Source organism: Ursus maritimus, assembly GCF_017311325.1.
Source record: "Ursus maritimus isolate PB19 chromosome X unlocalized genomic scaffold, ASM1731132v1 scaffold_X1, whole genome shotgun sequence".
NCBI classification, from domain to species: Eukaryota; Metazoa; Chordata; class Mammalia; order Carnivora; family Ursidae; genus Ursus; species Ursus maritimus.
The window spans coordinates 91,979,174-92,005,768 of record NW_024423319.1 but is presented as its reverse complement, the minus strand read 5'-3'; the positions used below and the strand labels follow the sequence as shown (position 1 = coordinate 92,005,768).

The 26,595-nt window shown below is 46.4% G+C and overlaps 1 protein-coding gene across 3 annotated transcripts in view; it reads right to left on the bottom strand.

Annotated features, from left to right (window-relative positions):
* SRPX (sushi repeat containing protein X-linked) overlaps positions 1-26,595 on the bottom strand; it is a 116,890-nt gene that overhangs the window by 40,622 nt on the left and 49,673 nt on the right. For all 3 annotated transcript variants that reach the window (XM_040633021.1, XM_040633028.1, XM_040633031.1), the window contains 6 exons: positions 24,627-24,818; positions 22,971-23,147; positions 13,561-13,687; positions 10,369-10,490; positions 9,456-9,635; positions 7,594-7,727 (listed from right to left, as the gene is read on the bottom strand). In XM_040633021.1, coding sequence (XP_040488955.1) covers positions 7,594-7,727; positions 9,456-9,635; positions 10,369-10,490; positions 13,561-13,687; positions 22,971-23,147; positions 24,627-24,818 — 932 coding nt within the window. The remainder of the gene's footprint in view (positions 1-7,593; positions 7,728-9,455; positions 9,636-10,368; positions 10,491-13,560; positions 13,688-22,970; positions 23,148-24,626; positions 24,819-26,595) is intronic.

Sequence of the window (26,595 nt, the reverse complement as noted above, 5' to 3'; positions counted from 1 at the left end):
CTTTTCAAATGCACATGGAACATTCCTCCAGAATAGATTACATGTTAGGCCACAAAACAAAGTCTCACAAATTCAGAAAGATCAAGGTCATACCATACATTTGTTCTGACTACGACATTATGAAACTTAAAATCACTTCAAGAAAAAATCTGGAAAGAAACAAATACATGGAGGTTAAATGACATGCTACTAAACAATAAATGGGTCAAGGAAGAAATCAAAAGAGGAAATCACAAAATATTGGGTGACATATGAAAATGAAAACACAATGGTCTGGTGTCTTAGTGATGCAGCAAAAGCTATTCTAAGAGGGAAGTAGATAGCAGTACAGGCCTACCTCAAGAAGCAAGAAAATTCTCCAACAACCTCACCTAAAGGAAAAAAAAATGAAACCCAAAACCAGTAGAAGAAAGGAAATAATAAAGATTAGAGCAGAAATAAATGAAATACAACCTAGAAAACCCCAGAACAGATCAATGAAATCAGGAGCTGATTCTTTGAAAAGATCAACAAAACTTATAAACCTTTAGCCAGACAAAAAAAAAAAAAAAAAAAAAAAAAAAGACTTAAAAGCAAAAATTGTGGCAGAGAAGTAACAACCAAACTGCAGAAAAATAATCATTAAGAGAATATTATGAAAAACTATATGCCAACAAATTGGACAACCTAGAAGATAAATTCCTAGAAAGATGTAACCTCCCGAAAGTGAATCAAGAATATAAAATTAAAACAATTTACCAGCAATAAAATTGAATCAATAATCAAAAAATTTCCAATAAACAAAAGTCCAGGACCAGATGGGTTCATAGGTGAATCCTACCACACATTTAAAGAAGAGTTAATACCCATTCTTCTCAAAATACTCCAAAAAATAAAAGTGGTGAGAAAGCTTCCAAATTCATTCTATTAGGCCAGTAAGACCCTGATACCAAACCAGATACAGACCACAAAAAAAGAGAGCTATGGGTCAGTATCTCTGATGAACATGGATGCAAAAAATCTCAACAAAATATTAGCAAATCAAATCCAAGGATACATTAGAAAAAAACCATTCACCATGATCAAGTGAAATTTAGTCCTGGGATGCAAGGATGGTTCAATACTCACAAATCAGTGTTATACATCACGTCAATAAGAGAAAGGATTAAAACCATATGATTATCTCCACAGATGAAGAAAAAGCATTTGACAAAGTACAATATCAATTCATGATAAAAAAAAAAAGCCTCCACAAATAGGTTTAGAGGGAACATACCTAAATATAATAAAGTCCACATATGAAACCCCCACAACTAACATCATACTCAGTGGTGAAACACTGAGAGCTTGTCCCCTAAAGTCAGCAACAAGACAAGGATGTCCACTCTTACCTCTTTTATTCAACATAGTACCAAAGTCCTAGCCACAGCAATCAGGCAACAAAAAGAAATAAAAGGCATCCAAATTGGTAAGGAAAAGGTAAAATTTTCACTATTTACAAATGATATGACACTACATATAGAAACCCTAAAGGCTCCACCAAAGATCTACTAGAATAAATGAATTCGGTAAGATCACAAGAAACAAAATCAGTACAGAAATCCATTGTATTTCTACACACTAATAATAAAGTAGCAGAAAGAGAAATTAAGAAAATAGTCCCATTTATAATTTCATCAAAAACAGTAAAATACCTAGGAATTAACTTAACCAAGGTGGTGAAAGATGTGCATTCTGAAAGCTACAGAACATTGATTAAAGAAATAAAAGATGACACAATGAAATGCGAAAATATTCCATGCTCACAGACTGGGAGAAGAAATATCATTAAAATGTCTATACTACCCAAAGCAATCTACAGATTTAGTGCAATTTCTATCAAAATACCAACACCAGAACTAGTTCACAGAACTAGAACAATCCTAAAATTTGTATGGAACCACAAAAGACCCTAAATAGCCAAAGCAATCTTGAAAAAGAACAAAACTGGTGGTATCACAATTCCAGATTTCAAGATATACTAAAAAGCTATAGTAACCTAAACAGGATGGTACTGGCACAAAAACAAACACATAAATTGGTGGAACAGAATAGAGAGCCCAGAAATAAACCCACAATTATATGATCAATTAATCTTTGACAAAGGAGGCAAGACTATGCAATGCGAAAACAGTTTCTTCAAGTGGTGCTGGGGAAACTGGACAGCTACATGCAGAAGAATGCAACTGGACCACTTTCTTACACCATACACAAAAGTAAACTCAAAATGGATTAAGGACCTAAATGTGAGACCTGAAACCATAAAAATCCTAGAGGAGAACACAGGCAGTAATTTCTCTAACACTGGCCATAACACTATCTTTCTAGATATGTCTCCTGACACAAGGGAAAATTAAAAAAAAAGCGATAATAAACTATTGGGACTACGCCAAAATAAAAAGCTTCTTCTGCACAGCAAAGGAAACCATCAACAAAAAGGCAACCTACATAATGTCATTTGCAAATGACATAGCCAATACAGGGTTAGTAGCCAAAATACATAAAGAACTTATAGAACTCAACACCCAAAAAACCAAATAATCCAATTAAAAAATGGGCAGAAGAGATGAACAGAAATTTTTCCAAAGAAGACATACAGATGGCCAAGAGACACATGAAAAGATGCTCAACATCATTCATCTGGGAAGTGCAAATTAAAACCACAATGAGATATCCCCTTATACCTGTCAGAATGGCTAAAATAAAAAACACAAAAAAGAAAAAGTGTTTGGCAAGGATGTGGAGAAAAAGGAACCCTTGTGTGCTGTTGGTGGTGATGCAAACTGGTGCAGCCACTGTGGAAAACAATATTTTCTTGAAAAATTAAAAATAGAATTACCATACAATCCAGTAATTCCACTAGTATGTATTTACCCAAGGAATAGGAAAACACTAATTTGAAAAGATATACGCACCCCCATGTTTAGTGCAGCATTATACACGATGGCCAAACTCTGGAAGCAAACCAAGTGTCCATCAGTACATGAATGGAAAATGAAGATGTGATATATAGATACACACACACACACACACACACACACACAGGAATATTACTCAGCCATAAAAAATATGGGATCTTGCCATTTGCAACAACATGGATGGATCTAGAGTGTATAATGCTCTAGGTGAAGTAAGTCAGAGAGTGACAAATACCATAGGATTTCACTTATATGTGGAATTTAAGAAACAAAACAAAGAAAAAAAAAGAGACAAACCAAGAAATAGACACTTAACTATAGAGAACTGATGGTTACCAGGGGGAAGGTGGGTGGGAGGGGACATGTGAAATAGTTGATGGGGATTAAAGGATATGCTTATCTGGATGAGCACTGAGTAACGTATATAATTGTTAAATCACTATATTGTACACCTAAAACTAACACAACACTGTATGTTAATTATACTACAATTAAAATTTTTAAAAAGGAAACAAAAACTAAAATAAGTGAGAGTACATCAAACTAAAAAGCTCTGCACAGCAAAGGAATCCATCAATGAAATCAACATGTAACTTACTGAATGAGAGAAAATATTTACAAATCATTTATCAGTTTGGGGTCAATAGCCAAAATATATAAGGAGCTCATACAACTCAATAGCAAAGCAACAAACAATCCAATCAAAAAATGGGTAGAAGACACAAACAGATGTTTTTCTAAGGAAAACATCCAGATGGCCAACAGGTATATCAAGAGATGCTCAACATGACTCATCCTCAGAGAAATGCAAATCAAAACCACACTGAGGTATCACCTCACACCTGTCAGAACGGCCAAAATAAAAAAAAAAATCACACACACAAGAAACAACAAGTGCTGGTGAGGATGTGGAGGAAAGGGAACCCTTGTGCACTGTTGGTGGGAATGTGGTACAGCCGCTGTGGAAAACAGTATGGAGGCTCCTCAAAAAGCTAAGAATAGAACTATCAAATGACATCTGCACCTCCATGTTCACCACAGCATTATTTATATCCAATTCTATCTTGGATATCCATAATATCCAAGACCTGGAAACAACCTAATTTTCCATTGATGGATGAATGGATAAAGAAAATGTGGTATATATACACAATGGAATATTACTGAGTCCTAGAAAAGAATGAGATCTTCCCATTTCCAACAGCACGGATGGTCCTTGAGGTCATTACACTTAGTGAAATAAATCAGACAGAAAAACAAATACCATGTGTTCTTACTTATATGTGGAATCTACAAAAACTGAAAAGAGAAAATACAAAAAGTGATCTAATAAAGCAAACAGACTGGTGTTTTTGTGAGGCAGGGGTGGGAAGATGGGCAAAGTGGGTGAAGAGGGCCAAAAGGTACGAGCTTCAAGTTATAAAATAAGTCCTGAGCACGTAATGTACGGCATGGTGACTGTAGTTAATGATACTGTATCATCTATTTGAAAGTAGCTAGGAGAGTGGATCTTGAAAGTTCTCATAAAAAAAATTATATCTAGGTTGTGACAGACAGATGTTAACTGGAATACTGTGATGATCGTTTTGTAATATATATAAATATTGACTCATGATGTTGTACAAGTATAACTAATGTTATAGGTCAGTGACACCTCATTTTATTTTAAAGATTTTATTTATTTTAGAGAGAGAAGATGAGCAAGTGGGGGAGGAGCTGAGGGAGAGGGAGAGAGTCTCAGACTCTGCGCTGAGTGTGGAGCCCAACGCAGGGCTTGATCTCAGAACCCTGAGATCATGACCTGAGCTGAAACCAAGAGTCAGATGCCTAACTGACTGAGCCACCCAGGTGCCCCAATGATACCTCAATTTATTATGGAACTTTACATCAAAAACCAGGGATGTACTGTATGGTGACTAACATAATAAAAAAAATATATTATAAAAAAAATTAAAAAAATAAATATAAAGAGGGGAAAAAAGAAAGTTCCAGCCCTGTGAGTCAGCCCTTGGCAAGAGCCTTGGGAATGCGGTCCCCTCAACCACACGCCAGGAGGTCCCATCAGGAACCGCGATGGCAATTGGTAACAGGAAAGTAATAGAAGATGAATCTGGCTAAATGAGGAAAGAAAATTTGAACTCCTGGGTTACTATAACACCAAGTATTTTACTACAGTTCTCCTGAAGCATCCCTCCATAAGGTGATGGAATTGGTCAGGATAGAAATACGTGTTTTTATTATTCTAACTGAATCACCTATGTCAATCAAAACTTTCCTTGAAGGCTCTGGTGAGAATGCCAAAGTAAATATGCTGTGGGGGGTCATGTACAAACACCCGGATACCAAACATCTTCTCCAACGGAGATAGGCAAACTGAAGAACTCCGTAACAACCTGCTTTTTGCTCCTGCTCCTGCTTCTACACTTGCATTCCCACTTGACACGCGCTTTATCTTGCAAACAGTGTAGGCCCTCCTTGAAAGAGATAAGGGGTTAATGACTCCTTTCAAACAGATGACATCTAAGGACCAGGTGAGAATGACCAGAGGAAGTCATCATATGCACATTCCAGACCAGCGACACTAGGCCTCTGGACACCAAGGCCCCCTGGCTCCAAGGACTAACACGTGGGTCCTCACCTTTGTTCTAACCGGTTCCTGGATGCCTGAGAGGACATGGACACCAGACCACGATCCTCAATAAAATCCCCAGACCCTGAACCAAAGGCGAGACACTCTCTCCTTTCCGAGTTTCCCTGGACTCTCTTGACCTGCATGCTCTCTATACCTTCGATCCACTCTACCTACTTCCACCTCCTGCTGGCTTGCATCTGATTTCTGTCCTGTGTGCAGACAGGGACCCTCCAGGCTGGTCCTCAGGGACCCCGCTCTGACTCCTTGGACCCTGCCTGCCGACATCACCATGATTTAATTTGTAATTTAGCAAGTACCCGAAAGGATGTGATACGAGGGCAGGGGACAGCAAACTTTTTTTGCTAAGGGGCCAGGTAGTATTTTAGGCTGCCCGGGGCTGGATGGTCTCTGTCCTGACTACTCAACTGTACCACTGGAGCCCAAAAGCAGACATGGACCGTGCACAAATCAATGAGTGGGGCCGTGTTGCAATCAAATTTCACTTACAAAAGCTATAGTTTGCCAACATAGAGGAAAAGCAAGTTGCCTGGCTTATTCACTTTTCTACAAATTAACAAGAAATTGGGAAATGTATGCTTGTGTATATATAGCCTGTGAGGCCAATTTCCCACACAGTGGAGTCGTACAGCCTTGTGACACCTGAAGAGCAAGTCCCCGCTGGGACAAGGGGATACAGAGATGGAGGGAGGGAAGGTGGCAGGGATTGGGAGTAAGGATGTAATGAACTGAGTTCCCATCAAAGGAGCCTACAAAACTTGGCATGGTTCTTCCAAGTTTATGGGAAGCCTTTCCAGTACACGGGAAGAAGGAAGAGAAATACATTGAATAATGAGGAGTCTAAGTGCTGAAATGAGAAGTAAAACTGCAAACTTTACAAAATAAGACAATCTTGGTTTAATAAAGATTTTATTGCGGGAGGGAGAGAATGCGTGTGGGCATGAGCAGGGGAAGGGAAAGAGGAAGAGAATCCCAAGGAGACTGCCCTGAGCCCGGCTCAGGGTTCAACGCGGGGCTGGATCTCACGACCCCGAGATCATGACCTGAGCCGAAATCAAGAGTCAGATGCTCAACTGACTGAGCCACCCAGACGCCCCTCAACCAAGATTGTTTTGAACACTTAGTCTTATTTTTATTCCCTGGAGTAGACGAAAGGTTTATTCAAAAGAACTGTGCAGCACCGTGTCCATGACCCAGCTTAACATCCTGCCTCTTTCCCAGTCAGGTTGGCCATGCTTACTGCAAACCAGCTTCTGGACATAATCTAGGAAGTTCTAGCTCGATCCTTTCCTGTTTTTATCTCCCCCTACCCCAGCAAAGACTCTGGTTGCCTCACTTTGTAGCTATAAAATTTACACAGCTGAGAAGGGCACATTTCCTTAGAAAAGTGTGCCTCAAACTTTCGGTTGCTCAGGAATCACCTGGAGGTCTTGTTAAAGCGTAGATTAGACCCCATAGATCTGGGATGGGGGAGAATTTGCATTTCGAACAAGCTCCCAGGTGATGCTGATGCTGCTGGTCCACAGACCACACTTTGAGAACCACTGTTCTTAAAGACAGCCATCACTCTCGGAAGAGCTCTAAGAGAGTGGGGGAAGCCCCCTGGGGCAGGATCTGGGGCCTGAAGGCTCTTGGACTCCCCTCATCCCTTGAGCCAGCCTCTGGGGCAAACAATGGAATGATGGCCTCCGGCTGAGGCATATCCCGGACAGGTCCAACCAAGACAACTATTCTTTGGCTGGGCCAGGACAGCAGGTCGATTGGGCTTACTAGGAAAGACAAAGAAACCCTATTAGTTGGAAAACAGTTGGGTTAGCTCTGGGGAGTCGATGTTAACCAGGTTAGGCCCTAGAGCCAGAAATGAATAGTGGTAGCTCTAAAGCGCCAGTTCCCGGAGTTCCCAGAAGATGGACGAGGCACTGACCCCGGCCTTCGCCTTTAATGAAACCACCAGGCCCTTCCCGTTAGGGCTCTCCCCCCAGCCTGGGCCTGGCGGCAAGGACTCACCTGCAGCATTCCCAGCTGCAGCCTGTAGAGAAGGTTCCGGGCTGTGGGGGTGGACACGATGAGGAGTCTCCTTTTCTCATAAAACTGATCCAGAAGCGCAGCTGCTGTTCTGACACCCACATTGACATTCATGGCTGGAATCAGAAAGGGCCCGATGAACGAGAAAGCCTCTACTTGTTCTGGCTCAACATAGCCTGCGAGGACGGGCAGAGCATACGCGAACACAGAAGAAGTAAACCCCCAGGCAAAGTTTCTGTTGTGTGTGTGTTTTTGTAAAGATTCTGAGAGAAAGCGTGAGCTCGTGTGAGTTGGGAGCAGGGCAGAGAGGGAGGTGGGGGGTGGGGGAAGAGAGAGAGAGAGAATCTCAGGAGGACTCCACGCTGAGCACAGAGCCCGAGGTCAGGCTCAATCCCACGACCCTGAGATCATGACCTGAGATTAAGAGTCAGCCACTGAGCCACCCAGGTGCCCCAGTTGTAAGTGGTTTATTCGGGACATGGTCCCAAGAAGCACTGGGTTGGGGAATGGGGAGGTGTACTGGTTTCCCCTTGCTGCTATCACAGATCCCCATAAATTTAGGGGCTTAACACACAAATTCTCCTTCACGTCTGGCAGTCAGAAGTTTCAAATGGGTTTCACTGGGCTGAAGTCAAAATGTTGCTCCCCTGCCCCCGTCCGCCCCCCCCAGGGGGTTGCTCTAGGGAAGAATCTGTTTCCTTGCCTTTTCCAGCATCTAGAGGTCACCTTCGTCTCCTGGCGTGTGGCCTTGCTCGCATCTTCCACGTCAGCACCGCGGCACCTTCACCTCTCTCTTCCCTCTGCCTCCCTCTTATAAGGACCCCGGTGATTACACTGGGCCCACCTGGCGAATCCAAGCGACCCTCCGCATCTCCAAATCCTTAACTTAATTGCCTCTGCAAAGTCCCTTTTGCCATGTCAGGTAATATACTCACGGGTTCTAGGGATTAGGATGTGAACATCTTTGGGGGGGTGGGCATTACTGTCCCTGCCTCAGAGAGTGAGACAGGGAAGGAAAGGAGTATGTTCTTTCTACTTTAATGTACGAAAGTGAAGGACCTTGGGCATTTAGCTGATGGTCTACACGTGTCTCTCTCTCTCGCGCCCAACTCTGAATGGCTGGGGTTAAAGAGAAAGAACACAGTTGAGGAAGTACCCCAAAAGTATATAAATATATGTCCAGAATTTTCTGACTAGTTCAAATTTCACACCATGATCACTACTCAGCCCAATTTGTGCTTCTTGGGAATAAGAGCTGACGTGAACTGAGTGCTTACCCCGTGCCAAGCACTGCTCTATCCCACTGTTCAGTGGGTATAACCTCATTTAAGCCTTACAACAGCCCAAGTAGTAGGTATTATTTTCCTCATTTGACATTAGCAGGAAAAATCCCGAATGCCCAAGGTCTGTGTGACTTTCAAAACAGTGCTGCAAAGCGGGCATTATATTGTCCATATGCACTAATGTCGTGGCTTTGCAAAAAAAAAAAAAAACACAAAAAACAAAGACAGAACAAAACAAAACCTTACATGTGTAGAAGGGAAGAACAAGGGTGCCTAAAGCCGACCCTGCTGATTCACAAAGTCGCGAATGGCAGGCCCTGGTCCCCACCTCCAGCTTCCTCCTTAGAGGACGTGAAAGAGAAATGGACAGAGGGCAAGGAGGAGGGTGGATGAGATGAGCGGCCCTAGAAATTCGAGGACCATCTGCACCCATCAGATGAAGAGGGATGACACTGAACCTTTCCAAGTGTATGGAGTGAAATCCTCCCTCCCTCTACTGGAATCCAGAACCCACGGGTCTTCAGGTTCTGCTGCCGGCTGGGGAGAGGGCTGCACGCATACCTGCGCAGGTGGGCTCCGTGCCAGACCAAGCCAGGTTGGACTGACAGACTCGGGCAGGGCTGCCCTGTAGCTCATAGCCACCGATGCAGGAGAACTCACAGGTGGCCCCGTAATTATCGCCGTCACTGGAGCACTTCATGTAACCATTCTCCGGGGCGTTGAGTTTGCCGCAGCGTCGGACTGTAGGGACACAAGGCCAGAGGCGGCTCAGCGCTGAGCTCCCCCCCACAGAGTAACCAGGGAAGGCGGCAGCCATGCAGTCACGCTTCTATCTGGGCCTGTGAATGAGGGAGGGGGCACGTAGGCCTATCTGGCCGGTGGGTGGGCCTGGGCGTGGTCGCTGTTCATACCAATGAGACCACTGAGATCGAGTGGTTTAGTCCTCTGTCTTACAGATGAGGGGGTTGAGCCGAGAAGAACGAAGAATAAAGAGGGTTAGTAATTAGCTGCCCAAACCATGTGGCATAAAATAAATCTTCAAAGTACTTTTTTCAGGGAGAAGAACAAAGGTTCTGGAACACCAAGAACATGGACTCCTGGTGGCCCAAGCTAGGGGGCTCTTAACCTCCTTTATAAAAGGACTTACAGGCTTTAGCTGGTCACCCAAGCCCAGGGATGAAAATGTTATCAAAATAATATTCTTCTGGGACAGCCAGCCATGGGCTCATGCGAGACTAGCTTACTGCTCGCTCAGGCCTCTTAAATAATCTGCCCACGCTGAACCTCATCCGGATTTGTATTGTGACATTCAGGTGTTAAGATGGCACCCTTCCCCTCACCTCATCGTCAGAGGCTAATCCAAAGCTGGCAAGTATCCCTATGGCAGTGGGCACTCACAAAGGGTTCCTGCTTGAGGGCCGACTTCCCTTTGCTCTTGTAACGAGAGGAAAAAGCCAATAAGCAGCATTCTTACCTCGTACTTTAACTCGAAATTTGCAAATGCCCTTGTTCTCAGCTCTGTCATAGACTGTGTACTGGATCTTGTGGTCTCCTTCTGGAAAATTCGAGCCTGGGGGGAGGCCTTTCAGAATAACACTTAAAAGGGGGAGAAAAAAACAGGAACACCAAACATGAACGTTAAAGGCCTAACAACAATTAGGTCATTGTGGGCCTAATGATCAAAGATGATGATTACGGGCATTTCTTGAGCCCCCACTCTGCACTGGACGTGGAGATACTGAGGGGCAGCCATTAGGCCAGTTTGACTAGAACAAAGATTTCTTGAAGAACAGAATTTCCTGAGCTTTGTTCTGCTTTGGAAGAGCAGTTTGAGACCAGAACATGGAAGTCCCCAAGTCCTGGGAAGTTTGGATCCATTTTTTTCACTGGAGGGTAGAACAGAGAATGGGGGAGACTGAGAACCCAGGGCCCCAAGTCTTCTTCCCATCCCACCTTTGTTCCAGGGGGAACCCTACACTGCCTCCCTTTGGGGAGGATGAGCGAATTTTCTGCGAGGAAAACCATTTAAGAGTATAGTCCAAGCAGTCATCGGCAATTTGGGCCTACAGGGGTTGCTAGAATTATCTCTAGTTTTTCTCTGTCTGGCCCAGTGTGGAGATCTTTCCTGAGCAAAAGGCAAGTTGATTATGATTCCTTTATTATCCTAATGTAGTAGTAGTAGTAAATAATAATAATAATAATAATAATAATAATAGTTCTTTGCACGTACATAAACCCTATATACATATTTCAGGCACGGTTCTAGGTATTTTACACATACTGGTTTATTTAATCCTCCCAACAACCCCATGAGATAGGAATTATTATATCCATTTCACAGATGAAGAAACTGAGGCACCAAAAGGTTAGGGAACTTGCCCAAGATCACACGGCTAGGGTGACTCTATAATCTTTCTTCTTGGCTGTCTGATGAGAACACCAGTAGGTACGGCATGATCGAATCCCAGGTCGGTGGGTTGGCTTTCCGACAGATACTTAATTTGCCTTCTCTCTACAGTTCTTAGCAATGATGAGAATATTTGCTAAGAATGACCGTGTGAAATTACCACTGTGACCACCGAAGAGAGCCTTCCACAGAGGTGGACAAGGTGTGTGTTTCTGAGGTACGAATTGAAGCACAACTCAAATGCAGATAACCCTGTTCCATCTGTGACCTGAAAATAACGGTCTTCAGGAGTCAATGAGGGAGCTCACAGGAAGCACTTGTCTCAGAGAAGCACGTGCTCTCTAGAACCTTCCCTCTTAGAAGGGGACCATAGAACAGTAGCTTGTATGAGAGATATGCTGGAGAAGCAAGGAGCCCACGTGACAGCTGAAAAGGCGACGAGCCAGCCTTCTTGGAATTCTTGCTTCTGTCTGGAGTGTGCCCCCCACAGCATCCTGCTCCAAGCCTCTGCTGGTTCGGGCTGTAGAAGTCTAGAAGCAGACAGCTGCTTGGAACGGAAGGCTGGGGGCTACTAAGGTGCTCTTTGAAACGGTCACGCTTCTCACCATAACACACAGGCGACCCATAAAAATGCCAAGGTCTATACCCTCGTTAGACAAACACAGTCATCTTTGTGTATATTATACAGGAGTTGAACAGCAATTGCTGTTGTCAAGATCTAAGAACCTATGATGTGCCAGGGACTGGGCCAGGCGTTGTGCTAGGCCCCAAAGTTCCAAGATGAATAAAACACAATCCCTGTTTCTATCATCTGTGACTTACTTTTTAATCCCAATTGCCTAAAATTTCTCCTGAGGGCTTTGTGACCTGTGGATATGACAGCAAATATATAATGTTCTTAATACGCAAAGCTCTTCCTTTCAGGAGTTATAAGGAGGCACACAGCTAGTAATAGTATTTAAGCTCAATAGCGTACTGGGAGAAGTGAACAGGATGGAGGAACAAAATGTCTTGCTTGGGGAGAAAGACGCAACATCTTCCTAGTAGAACATGTTCTCTTACTGCCCATAATTGCTTAAAATATTTCCTCTTGCACAGCCTGGGTCGACAGGATTCTAGCAAGCGTTTCCCTGCTGTGAAGCTCAGAGGCAGCGAGTCAGAGGTATCCTTTCTCCCCAGGTGCACACTCAAGTGGGCTGGTCTGACAGGGCCATGAACTTGAAGGCACGGATGTGAACATGCCGACATGAAATAGTGGCCTCTAGGAACGTGAAGGCCAAGCAGATGGCTGCAGGGGTACAGGCCCAGATGCTAGATTAGAACATGTGCAGAACTTTCCTAAAGGGAATCACGCATTTTAAAAAGCATTCTGGATGTATGTCAAACTCTTCACTCAGCTGGTCCTGGGGAATAGAGTTGGGGTAGGGAAGAAGGCAGAAGAAGAACCCTTCTCTTTTTTTATAAGCTTCTTCTGCAAGTGTTTAATGTAGTCACAAGTTTAAAGATTCATTTATTTACTTTAGAGAGAGAGAGAGCGCGAGCGAGCAGGGGGAGGAGCGGAGGGAGAAAGCATCTCAAGCAGACTCGATCTCATGACCCTGAGATCAAGACCTGAACCAAAACGAAGAGTCAAACGCTTAACCGACTGTGCCACCCAGGCGCCCCCAATATAGTCGCAAGTTTAAAAAAACATACTAAAAATCAAGTTTTAAAAGAAGCAGTTGCAAAAAACAAGGGATAGAAAGTTCTGCACTAAACCACACTCAGAGAGCACCAGGGAGGCAGCATTTGGCTCTACCTGGGAGACACAGAGGCTTCCCAGGCATGTAGGTGATGGCTTAGAAAGGCCTAGGGGCTTCAGTAGGAGCCCTCTGGGCAGGCAATGGGGGTGATTCTATCCCAGAGTTAACCAGCTGGTGTTCTCTTTCTCCTCCCGTCCCTCTTCTTCCCACCACCCCTTCTCTTCCCTTCTCTCCTTTGACAAATATTTACCGAGTCCCAACTCTGTGCTTGGCGTGGATCTGGGCATCTGGGGTCTGGCAGTAAACGTGCTATAGTGGAGACAGGCAAGACACAAGGACGGAAGTGAAATGTACAGTAGGTCAGGTGCTGAAGATGACAATGGAGGGACTGCTGAAGGAGGGCCGTACAGACTCTGACAACATAAATGGACCCACATGGATTCACTTCCCCGCGCTGGCTAGTCAAATGTCTGTCATAAAAGCAGCAACGTCCTCCTCACCGACGGGTCGTACTTACTCAGTTAGGATGCCGTCTGCTGTATCTCTTCCCTCCGGGGTCTCCCAGGACACCCGGACCGTCAGCTTATTGGGTTCAGCAATGCGTTCCTTCACACTTGGGCACTTGATTCTAGGAGGTTCCATATCTGAAAATAGAACCAGAAGATTCTCACCATCATCAAGAAATAGCTTGTCAACTGGGGGTGCAACACCCAGCGTGTGACATGCCCATAGCTCTAGATGCTCTCCATTTTCAAAGGGTCTGTTCACCTCGCTGTATTTCTCTTCCCTCCATTCATCCTGCCCCTTCTCTCCTGCTGAGCTCGGAGGAGGGCTGGAGAACTCCTACACGCATGGCTACACCTGGCCGTGCAAGGCGGCTTCCGGGGTAATTGATTAGCCACAGCAACTTCTCCCCGTGCTTCCAAACTCTGCTTACTGACTTCATGACACTGCAGCCCACCCAGCTAGAAGACGTCCCGCCTTTAAAGACAGCAGCAGAGATTATCAGAGAGGGGGACCTTAGCTGTCTTCTACTTTGATTCAATTCAAGGCAACACATCTCTACTGAGAGGCTGCCTTATGCAAGGCCTCATTCCTACTGCTGTGTTAGAGGGTGCACGAAGGCAAGAGAATCATGTGCTCCTCAAGCGGTTACGGTCCATCGGGGCGGATTATTGTCACCATATATAGGATAGGACACGAGGCAGAGTATGGCACGGCCCCAGGTGAGGTAAAAGTAAATGGGATGGAGGTTTCAAGGAACGACCCACTGGTCTATTTTATGGATGTGGAAACTGAGGCTCAGAGGGCTTACGCGATTTATTTATGGCCAGGCATATGAACAGTGATAGGGTGAATTATAACCCAAGCCCAAGCATTTACCCCTGCAACAAGCTCTCTCTCCTCTGGCTATGTCCATTCTCAACTGTCTAGTATCTTACAACAAACAATGGTGTGTCTGGGTCCACTGTGCCCTCCAACTGCCACGGGACCAAGCCTATGGTTTTGTGTTTGGGGACAGCAGTTTTGCCTTGGCTCTGGCCCTACTGAAGTTCCCTGAGTAGCTTCTCTACCTGGTAATAGAATTTCTGCTCCCTCAGTATCAAGGATGGGTTGGTAATGAGGACCAGAAATAAATGAGATGTCAATCCGCGCTGGATTGGATTTCATTCTGTTATAGCTGAAGTGAAGTCACAAGAAGGAGGGGGCTTCAAACTTTTGTAAATTCCACTTGATGATTCTGAACACGTAGAGAACATATTTAAAGATGGCCTAGGGGCACCTGGGTGGCTCAGTTGGTTAAGCATCTGCCTTCGGCTCAGGTCATGATCCCAGGGTCCTGGGATGGAGCCCTATATGGGGCTCCCTGCTCAGCAGGGGGTCTGCTTCCCCCCCCACCCCTCCCCACAACTTGTGTTCTCTCTCTCCCTCTCTCAAATAAATAATCTTTTAAAAAAATAAAGACGGCCTAGCAAGTTAACAACATTTAGATGTGCATTGCTTTCCATGTTAACTGGTAATTATTTAAATGCATCTATGCTACAACCTGAATGAAAATTAAATATCATTTGATTCTGAATCACAAACATCTTTGAGAGACTAAAGCACCACGTATAGTCTTCATATACTTTCTCCTACGTCTTGTCTAATAACTTCTCATTTTATTTAGGGTCAGAAATTATGAATAATTTGTTCAACGGTTTTTGCCTTCGGCTATCCAAATTCATACGCATTCATGTCATGCGTCGATGGAGTGTGAATTTACAAACCTTAATACGCGAATCCCAAATCGAGTAGCTACCATACTTTATGGCATCTAAGTTACAACCCATTTTGAGATACATCCCAATTTCAGGGGTATTAAAATGTACAACCATACGCCTCTTAACACTGATAAAGTATATACATGTTCTGATGAGATGGAACGTGCATTAAATGCATTCGAGGTATTTTCATTTGCTAAGTTTTTTTTTTTTTAAATAATCTTATTTTTGTTATGAGAGGTGACAGAAGACATCCGTGTATAATTGAGATGAATGTTTCACAGCTCTGGGTGAATCACGACGATGAGTGTACAATACCTGCCCCCTGCTGGCCAAGTCTAGCTGGCGCACTCATCACGGAAAGCCTAGTTACTTATTTTTTTAAATTTAAAGCAAAAGGGGGAGGGGCTGAGGACAGGAGACAGATTTCAATGCAAAATTAGTGTTCCCATATGTTCTTGGGGTGACACTGTCCGAGGGAAGAGATACGCCTAGTCTCTGCGTCATGTAAACTAAACAGCTGAATGACGTGCTGTGTTTTCTGAATCCGACCATGCGCACCGACATTGTGAGCAAACATGCTCCAGATTAGGTTATCTGGGTGAAGGCTCTCGAGCTTCCCAAAGCCAGCTTATATCCGGCTAACAATGATCAGCCGAAACTGGCCTACTTTTTCAGAATAAGTGCTCTTCCAAACTAGAAACAGGGAAAAAATCAATTGTTAAAAATAATAGCTAGTATTTGCTGAACCAACCTGCCTTCCCGCCCCAGGCTGAGTACTATGCCTGCATTATTTCACTGACTTCTCCCTGCTGCCCACCAACTAAGTGTTGTTATTACCAACCTCATTTGTACACTGGGAAGTATTTCCTCTCTTGTGGAATTTCTCTGCGGTCTGGGATTTTAAGATACGATCACATATTTTTTAATTATCTTAATAAGCCAAACACTTCTGTCTGCCTGCCGCTGACGTAATAGTTTCCTCCAACATGTACATTCTTTTGGGGTTGCCTGCTACAGCTCTGCTCTGAATCCTCGAAGAGCAGATTCTGTTGCACCCTCAAACATTCTGTCCTTACATTCAGCAGACGAGACCAGCTGGCCTGCCCTTCAGCAGATGTTCCAGAAACCTAAGCCTATTATTACACAGCCATGGCCATCATTGCTTTTTATAAGTGATCATAAATTTCCGTGAATGAATTGAACAAAGTTACTATAGAAACATAATTACAATTCCCTGTTGAGTCAGGAGGCCCACAGCCTGTGTGGAAACCCTGGCCTCTGCCTATTACAGGAGACATCTGACCAACCGTGTCCCTCCTCTGTGCTCTAGTCGCTCGAGTCGCCTCTCTGCATTTGAAATATCACAGACAAGGGCCGCCTGAGTGGCTTGGTCGGTGAAGCGTCTGCTTTCAGCTCAGGTCATGATCCCAGGGTCCTGGGCTCAAGCCCCTTGTGGGGCTCCCTGCTCAGCGGGGAGTCTGCTTCTCCCTCTCTCTCTGCTCCTCCCCCCACCCCCTGCTCGTGCTCTCTCTCAAATAAATAAACTCTTTAAAATACATATATCAGACACAAATATATTTCACCGTATCAACTACTGTTTATCTGACAAGCTTGGGAATCCTTAAAACGTCTCACCAGGTGGACGGTAGAAATAAGAAAGAAGTTCAAAAGGATAGTGTCCTGGCCTACAGGTAACAAGAGAAAAAAAAAAAAGCCTTTTAAACTAAGGCTATAAATTAACTGCATGGTAAAATGTTTCCTCAAATAGTGTTTTCCATTGGAGATCTGTGTTTGAAGATGACTGCTAGACATATGATTAATAGGTGCTTCAGAACATGCCAGTAACTTGTATCTGAGACTGCACGACCTGTGGGGGGGGTGTCCTCTCTTTGCTTCATTCTCAGGCAAGATTATATTCCTACCCCAAGTCAAGGGCTGCCCCCACTCCTCGCAACCATGGACTCCATTCAGTGCCTGTTTCCTGACTTTCTACATACCTGGCTTTCTATCTGCTGCTTCTCTCACTTCTAGCCCTTGACCTTTCACACCAACTTGCTCTCACTCTGTACAGTCAACGTGGCAAGGACTGGTGGTTGTTCCCCCACTCTCTGATCCCTCTTATTTTATAGCAAAGGAAGTTGGCCTGGGCCTTTGGCCTTCCGGAATAAAGACATTTCCCAGCCGCCTTTGCAGTTAGGCATGGCCACGTGATGTGTTCCACCAATGGGCTGTGAGGAAAAGAGACGTGGGCACCTTCTGGGCTGCGCTGTTAATAAGGGCAGGAGGAGCATATCCTTTTCTTTTTCCTCCCTCCTCTACCCTGGTTTGAATGTGGATGTGTGGGGGGAGCGAGAGCAGCTATCTTAGACTGAAGAATAGCAAGTGGGAAGGAGTTGGGGCCTAGCACCTAGGACACTGCCCAGGGCTGCTTAAGCACAAACATTGATATAAGAACAGAACTTCTGTCTCGTTTGAAGCATTATGATGTTGGCCTTGTTAACAGTACCTGAACTGGTATGTAAGCAATCACACCAGTTTTTATAGCATCTTGTATGGCATCTTCCAAGATGTATTTCATTAATGACTTCCAAGCACTGATTTTGAACAAAGAATGTTGTGGTGAATTTCCTGCAAAGATGGCTATTCATAATCCCCTTATATACATGCAGCCCTTCCTACCAAGAGGTAGACTCTATTTTACCTCCCTTTGAATCTGTTCCAGCCTTGTGACTCACTTTGACTCACAGAACTTAAAGGAAGTAACGCTATGCCAGTCCCCAGTCTGGGCCCTTAAAGAGTTTGCACCTTCAACTTTTGCTGTCTTGGGAGCCAGCTGCCATCTAAGGAAGTCCAATTATCTGACTGGAGAGGCCACGTGAGGAGGATAAGAAATTATGAAGGGAAGGAGAGAGGGGGGAGGGAGAGAGAGAAGGAGACTCAGCCAAATCCCAGCCAGCATAGCCAACTGAGGTTCCAGACATGTGAGTGAAGCCATCTTGGATCCTCTGGCCCCAGTCAGTGACCTCAGCCATTACCATGCGGGGAACAGAGATGAGCTGTCTCCAGGCAGCCCTGCCCAAATCTCCAACCCAAACAACCAGGAGCAAAATAACATGGTCGTATAGAGCCACTGAATTTTGGGTTGTCTGTTATGCAGCAATAGATTACTGATACAGATACAAAATAGTCTGAGGCTGGTGACAGAAGAAGGAAGCAGCCACTTCATGGGGCATAGAAATAGAGTGACTGCCAAAGACAGAACACACCTGGACACTGAAAACTTGCCCAACTGTTTGTTCCCCCCAGCTAGAGTATAATCTTTGTGGATGTCTCTGGGAAGTGATTCTGATTCTTTGGTATCATGGAAGGTATTAGAAGATTCTCCCCAATGGACGAAAGAGGCAAGAGCGGAAGCAATGAATTCCACAGTGAAAAGTCACCATCTTCACCAGAAAGACACCCAACTGAAAAGCGGCTGGTGGTACGTTTGTATTAGAGGTGGTCACCAGAAGCTTACCTGTTCGCTTTGTACTAACAAATCAGGCCAGGGGAGAAAATGTAGCACTATCTCAATCGATCCAGTTGTCTCAAAGCTGACACTAGCTTCCTGAAAGTCTGCAAAAGGATGTGTGTTTGTCAACCCGGGAAAAATTTAGCATAATTTAAGATCGACAAGGACACACTGATACATTTATTCTTAGCCTCATAATCTTTGTATCTTCAACCAAATGTGTGGAAATAAGGCAGGGCAGCCCAGCAAACCTCCCTGTGGGTCAGTGGGTAAGCCCACCTGTCAGACGGTGGGGAAGCCAGAAGAGCATTCCATCCTGTGCGTGCATATCTGCAATCTCAGAGAGTATTTTATTCTAGAATCCCGTTTTGCGCTAACTCTCCCAATCTATTCTGTTCTGCAGGAGACACAAAAGAAGCAGACAGCAATTCCAAAAACCAAGTTGGTTTGTACATTGTCCTTTGTTAAAACAGCTAAATGGGGCTCTTTGCATGTCAAAAGATGTCCGCTGGGTTCTCATTATCTGTGGTTTTTAAACTTTCTTTAATGTTTTCCCCTTCCTCTTTTGGCGTAGGAAATAGAGTTGGTCTAAAGGAGAAATCACGTGTCAACTTGCAATCTGGTCCCTAGATGAGTACTTGTAATTCTAACTGCCCATTGTTCTATCTAACTGCCAATGCAACCCAAAATAACTACAAATGGAAAGAAAGAAAAAACATCCCCCCAAAACAATAGTTGTTTCGTTCCAAGGTTTCCTTTTTTTCTATATCAATGGCAGTGGTGGCTCTTGAAATAGTTTACCCTCCGGCAATTGCAGTGGGATGCTTCCCCAGCATTGTCTTCTTTCTATAGCTGTTTCGGAAATAACCGTGGGTTTGAATCCGCTGCCAGAGTGTGGTCTGCAGAAGAGAATTCGTTTTAACTCATGGCACTTTCGAATAAGCCAGACCGCAGGACTGACCACCTCAGAGTGGAAAGCGAGCCCAGGGTTCTCTCTCCCCCCCGCCCCACCCCAGGTCTGGAGGAGAGCTGGGACGATTTTCTCAGCACTCAGCAAAGCGCTGGCCAAGATGCGCTGCTAGAAGCTGTGTGGAAATTTGGGGACTACTCGGCCACCATGTGTCAGCATCTAAAATAGGCTGAGGCTCTGCATTATGCTCAAGGACCCCCTAGCCTTGCCAACATACAAAGTGATGAAACAAATGTCATACATTTAAAGCCCAAAAAGTCAATGACATCCCTGGAGTCACATTCCCTGGGGACAGACTCCAGCTTATCTGTCACCAAAATCAAAGAATTGCCTGCTTGCATTGTCCATTTGTCTCCTTTTCCTGGGAGCTCCATGCTCTCCTGCGGCTCACGGGTCCCCTTTTTGCCACGCCCACGTCCCTGTAGGCACGAGATCCCTTCCCACCTCCGCAGTATGGCTGAACCTACGTTCTGGCAAACTCTAAGATAAATCCCCTGCAGTTGGGGTTCGTTTCTTAGTTCCTTCTCTCTCCCTCTGGGAAGGTTCCAACCCCATCTGGTCCAGCTTAAGCCATGCCTGTTGCTTTTTGAGAACAAGCGGCATTTTCTTTCCATGGCTGCTCACGATCTAGACACCCGAACAGTGTGGTCCCGAGAGAACGCGCTGCCGACGCTGGCTTAGCAGAAAGATTTTCCAGCATCTCCTCCCCCCACCCGCCTCTGCCCTTCCCAATGTGAGGGAGGAGAGATGAGAAAATGAGTGGTGGTTCTGAGGAGTTAGCTTGCACATACCGAGTCACAGGGGGAGACACTGAAAGCAACATCTGTGACGGGCCCTCCTGTCCCAAACCTCTGGCCTGGGGTCCCGTTCTCCCAGGGGCGCATGCCCACCCTCAGCACCGTTCCACCTGTGCCGCTTGACCAGGACCGCGAGGCCTTCTTGTCACCGAGACTACGGTGAGTCGGGGACAGAGGTCTAAAGCCTCGGAGAAGAGGTTGCTGAAGCCAATATTCCACTGGTGCGCAGGTTTTCTATAATCTCCCCATTACTGCCCGCGCTGAAAGTCTCAAAATTCTATTTCCCAGACTCCTCCTGCCAGCTGGGTGCCAGGGAGTTTTGCCCACAGGAGGCACCGTCCTGGGAACGGAAGGCAGGAAGAAGGTGGAAGCCATCAGGCTTCTGGTGGGAGCTTTAGAGAAGGCTTCCTGGGCTCCCAAGACACCAGCAAACGTTTGCTCCTCCAGCACTCAGTTGGCATGGCCTTCTGCTGTAACTGATCTCGGTAATATAGTGTTTTTCCTCTTTTGCGCCTCTCGCTCTTTTTAGATTTTTTTAACCCATTCTCTGTAGTAAATTCTCCTCCATTTAAAGTACCTAACGTGGTGTCTGGTTTCCCAATTATCGACCAATACAAACTCCTACCTAAGTCGTAGAAAAAGAGAAGCTTCAAGTAAATCTCAGTCAGTGATCGGAGTTTATTTGGACCTGGTGCTCTGGTCAAATGGATACTAGGTGTGGTGCAGGCCACGCCTCGGACAGAGAAGGGTTTCCATCATACCTCGGGCAAGGTCCCTTGGCTAGAGCTCGGTCCCCCCCCTTAACTGCAGAGTGAGAACGGCTGCCCTGGAGGACCGTGGACCATCACAAAGACACCCCTGGGACTGAGGCCAGAGGAGTTGCTGTCATACGTCTGCCCCCAGAGGGTAACATCCAATTTCAGGCTCACTGCCGAAGTATATGCCCCAGACAATGAGCGGTCAGGAAGGAGTCCTTGGGGTAAAGTACATCAGCAGATTGAGCTGACCAGTTCTCTGGAGGATGGGCACATACCAACAGAGTAGGAGCCAGGCTCCTATGGCCAGTTACCTTAGCTTAGTCAGTGCCAGAGCTGTCTCTGGATTCAGGGACTTGGGGCCTGAGAGCCTGGAGACACAGGCTTGGTTCTATGCAACTTGAGTAAGTCAGGTAACCTCTCAGGCCTCATCTGTAGACCAGGGGAAGGGACTAGAATGTTCTGGAAGGGTGGGTCCTGGCAGCTCTAAGAGTTTATGAGTAAACGATCCTCTGGGATGGTGGTTCTCAACCACTTGGAGGGAGCTTTGGAAAAATACCAGGGCCCTAGTGATTCAGATTTAAATAGAAGCCAGAGTTGAAAACCACTGTCCTAGAGCAGTCTGTCTCAGTGTTGAAAGGGCACAGGAATCCCCTGGGGAGCTTATTAAAATGAGGATTTTGATCTGTCAGGTTTGGCATGGTTCGTAACATGCTACATTTCTAATAAGCTTCCTGCTGGTGCTAATGCTGCTGGTTTGGTCCAAGGGCACGATTTTGAGAATGAAGGTATTGAAGTTCTTCCCAAATTTGATATTCTAAGGCAGGTTCTCAAACTTCAGAGCATCAAAATCCCCTGGAGGGCCTGAGAAAATGCCAATTGCTAGACCCCACCCCAGACCTGCTGAATCTGCATTTTCACCAACGTTTCCAGGTGATTCCATGCTCCTTGAAGTTTGAGAAGTACTATCTTCCATCAGTGGCTCTCTTTAAGCACTTTCAGAATGCCCCGGGGTTGGGGGTTGCTCCTCACAGCACAAAGGCCTAGGCCCCACCCCCAGAGCCTCTGATTCAGCAGATCCGGAGTGAGGCCGAGAATTTGTATTTCTAAGTTCCCAAGTGCTGCTGCGGCTCCCAGGACCACACCTCAAGAACCTTGCTCAACAAACCCCCGAGTAAGGTAACATTTCCAAATCCCGGCTTAGCACGCGGAGCGCTTGCCGACCACCACAATCAGCAACAGATGAACTCCATCTGTCAGCTGAAAGGCACATAGATGTTCTCTGCGGGGCGGTCCCACAAATGTCGGTGACTGTGCTCAGTGCCACAGGGCAGAGCCCTGGACCGAGGCAGCACCTCTGGCAGCCTGCGGGGCCCTCAGTAGCAAACCGAGAAAGAGACAGAAGCGCGATGAAAGCCATCGGCTGCGAAGTGAGCTCCAGGATACAGATCGAAGCTCGGTCCGGGCTACAAGCCAGAGAAGTGGGGATGAAGAGCGCTTCTGAAAGCAAAGCTGGGGGCTCAGGCTTTACACCCAGGGTGTTGATGCTTCCTTTAAAATGCACTGTAGACACACACACTGTGCTCCTCCCAAAGTACATGCCCCCCGAAGACTGGTATTTTCTTACCAACACAGGAGGCTGGGCGGCCACTCCACGCCTTGTTGTCCATACACGTGACAGTCCGCTCCCCTTTCAACGTGTACCCTGGCGAGCAGTAGTACTCGCACCGGGAGTTGAAGTAGGCGCCGTCTACGCACTTAAACCCTCCATTCGCCGGCATGGCCAGGGTGGGGCATCGCTTTTCTGAAAAAGAGAAAACCGGATGCTCAGCACTTCTTCGTTTTTGTCCGTAGACTTTCAGAGTCCAGAGATGCTGAAAACACAGAGTGCCAAGTCAATCGAAAGACACCGGACAGAATCAAAGACACAAAGGGGTGGCCGCATGCCACGCAGAAGGGGGGCCCACTGTTTCCTGTGAGACTGGCTTGGCTGGGCATCCCAGCTGAGCCGCCCTTTTAGGTTGGGTTCCTCAGAAGCAGACCCTGAGACGTGGACTTGTGTACAAGTGCTATAGTTAGAAAGGGCTCCCAAGGGACACCGGTGAGGGGTGGAGCAAGGAGGCCAGGGGTGGGAAGGAAGCCGGGCCAGGTGGGATCTCAGGCAAGGTCGGCTTCAGTCTGCCTCCACAGGGGAGCTCTGGAGCAGAAGGACAGCCGAGTTTGGACTGCCCCCAGGCAAGGAAGCCGCGCTTCCCTAATCGTTTACCGGTCAGCCCTGGGCAGCTGCAGGCCCACTGGGGATGCTCTCCATGTCAGCACAAAGAGAACAGTCCTCTGGAGGAGCACAGCCTCCTCTCCCTCCGAAGAAGCAGCTGGGGGCAAGTCAGAAGCTGGGGGATGGACAGCTAAAAGTGGGAAAAGGGCAACGAGGAATAGCCGGGTGAAGCACCGAAAGGGTCCACTATATATCCAGTCACCGTGGTGCATTGTCGGCAGGGGCTGGGTCACATAGCCGCAGCCCAGAGCCTTAGTTTCACCAACAATAAAGGTAAAGCATCAGCACCCCTACTGATAGCCTTGTTGCAAAAATTGGACACAGAGCAGATGCCTGGCATACCATAGGTGCTCAATCAATGGTGGCCGTTTGGAATAATGATGGCATCTCACAGGTGCTACCACCATGCCGTGCCTCTTGCCTGGCCCAAATGAGAGGAGACTCCTCCTCAAGCTAAAAGTCAGCCCTTGAAATGCGTTTCCAGTCTTCTTTCTCTCCCGAGGCACAGTTCCTTCCCCTGGGATAGCATTCTGCGGAGACTCGTGCTGCCTCCCGAAGCTCCAGCCCTCCGGAGAACACTTCGGGACTGTCTCTAGGGACAGGAGCCAGTGACTGCTCACCGTCCTGGTTACTTCTGGCACGATGTGCACCTCTGCCCCCTCTCTGCTGCTGCTCCGAGACCCTTGACGGCAGAGCCTGTGTGTGCCTTGTTTCTAGCTGCCCAGCACCTTGTCAGGGGCTAGCACGTACTGAACAAACACAACCCTTCGCTGCACAGACCTCCGTGCTCGCACCTTTGCCCAAACATTCCATCACACCATCCTGCCTCACAGGTGGCATCACACTTCCAACCACGTCTTACAAACCCACGGGCATCTGCTCACCAGGGGGAGTTTTTCTCGTCGGGGACCACGTAACGTTCAGTTAAAATAAAAACAAGCCCTAATCTCAGAGCATAAGAACTTTGGCCCTGATTGGCGCCGAGGACCCACCAGGGCTGGTACTCACGCTTGCAGATGACCTTGTCGGACCACCGCTTGTCTGACTGGCAGACGAGCTGGGAAGAGCCGTGCAGCTCGTAGCCCTTCCGGCAGCGAATGTCGCACCTGGTCCCCAGGGCTGTTTTGTAGTATCCTCCTTGGGGGGCCCTGCAGTACACATCCCCATACTTCACCTTGATGGGGGAGCACCACGGGGTGTCTGCAGGTAGCAGAAACAAAGGAGGGGAGAAATAGGAAAGGACATCTTTAGAAAACGTGTCTCCTCATTCTCCAAGTCCCTGGCTGGCTGCGCTCCAGATTTTGGAACCTTTTAAGGAGTCTTGAAGGTGGGGGCACCTGCATGGCTCAGTCAGTGAAACGTCTGCCTTCGGCTCAGGTCATGATCCCAGGGTCCTGGGGTCGAGCCCCGCATTGGGCTCCCTGCTCAGTGGGGAGTCTGCTTCTCCCCATGTCTCTCCCCCAGCTCATGCTCACTCTTTCTCTCTCAAATAAATAAATAAAATCTTTTTTTTAAAGGAGTCTTTAAGGTGTCTCTGGGTGGGGAGGTTATGATCACAGGACTAGGTATCAGACACATCTGACTATGGATCTGGGTTCCTCCATTACTAACTGTGTGATCTTGGACAAGTTACTTAACCTCTCTGAGTCAATACCTATATCTCTGTCACAGGGGCTCTTATAAGGACAAAAAAAACCACTAATGCATATTAAGCTCCTAACATAGTGCCCAGCACACAGCACTTATTCAATAAATGCTTGTTCCTTTCGGTATTTCCCTGAAGGAGGCAACAGAATTCTTTAGAGGGCGACTGATATCACTGTGAACCCTAACCCCAACCATCCGTACATAGTAGCAGGGGAGTCAAGAACTGGTTAGAGTTTTTCCAAATCTGCACCCATATTCTCTGTAAAAACTCATAATACTATTTTAGTTCATGTGAATGAAGCTGCCATGTCCAGGGTTTTGTCACGGGATATAATTTTGGCTTAAAAATCACAGAACAGTTGTTTCCCATAGGGAAGCAACTCCCCCTTTTCGGCTGTCCCCAGTTATGCCCCATTTAGGTAAGAGAGTGGCACATGTGGCAAAGTTCCCAAATGGCAAAATTCCGGGGTGTTTTGATGCTGGTCTAGTAGTTGCCCAGAGCACAGCTAGGATCACACTGGTAAATGAGAACCTCTCCCCCGTGCCTTTGGAAGATGCTCGCTGGAAGCCATAACATCGTTAGGGCAAGGCTAGCTTCCCCGTGGGCAAGTTCCCGCAGTGGCCACCGCACAATCGATGGGGACCAGTGCTGAGCTCCCCCAAGCCTGCCGGGGGGTCTTGATGCCACGAACAGGAGCCCCTCCCTCCAGCTGCCTGGCTCCACACACCACTCGGGCACCTGGGCCGTCCGTGAGCGGGGTGCGTGCGCCATCATGTGGCCAATGAGGAGGACACCTTGTCTGACTGTCCAAGGAATTTTCTGAGAGTGTGTTTCCGCTGCTTCTCAGCCATGAAGACCAGGTCATGTCCAGGGCTTGTGCACATACTGTTTTTTTATTTTCGTGCTTTCCCAACTCCTTTGGCTAATATTTTCATCCTATAATGTTTTTGCAGACTGCTGCCATGTGGGTCCTACAGTCAGGACTCAAGCACGTATTCCCTGGACGTTCAGGGTATAAGGCAACGAAACAAAGTTTCGTTCCTCTGGACTTTACACACACTGTGCTAACCGTTTTAAATGAGAACAACATGGACCCTGAAGTAAAGTATATAACAGCGTACATGTCTCCATTATTTTCTTCTAAGTATAAAAGAATTCTTGAACCAATTTTAAATACCCTGGTTCTTTCTTTGGTGATGGCTCCAGGTAAGCCATTGAAGCTGGGGGATTTCAAGATCACAGGTAAATGAGAAGCCCTTAGGGTGTGTTTGCTTAGCATGCCAAGCTGTGGATATTTCTTCTATCATCAAAAGATCTTAAGATAAATTC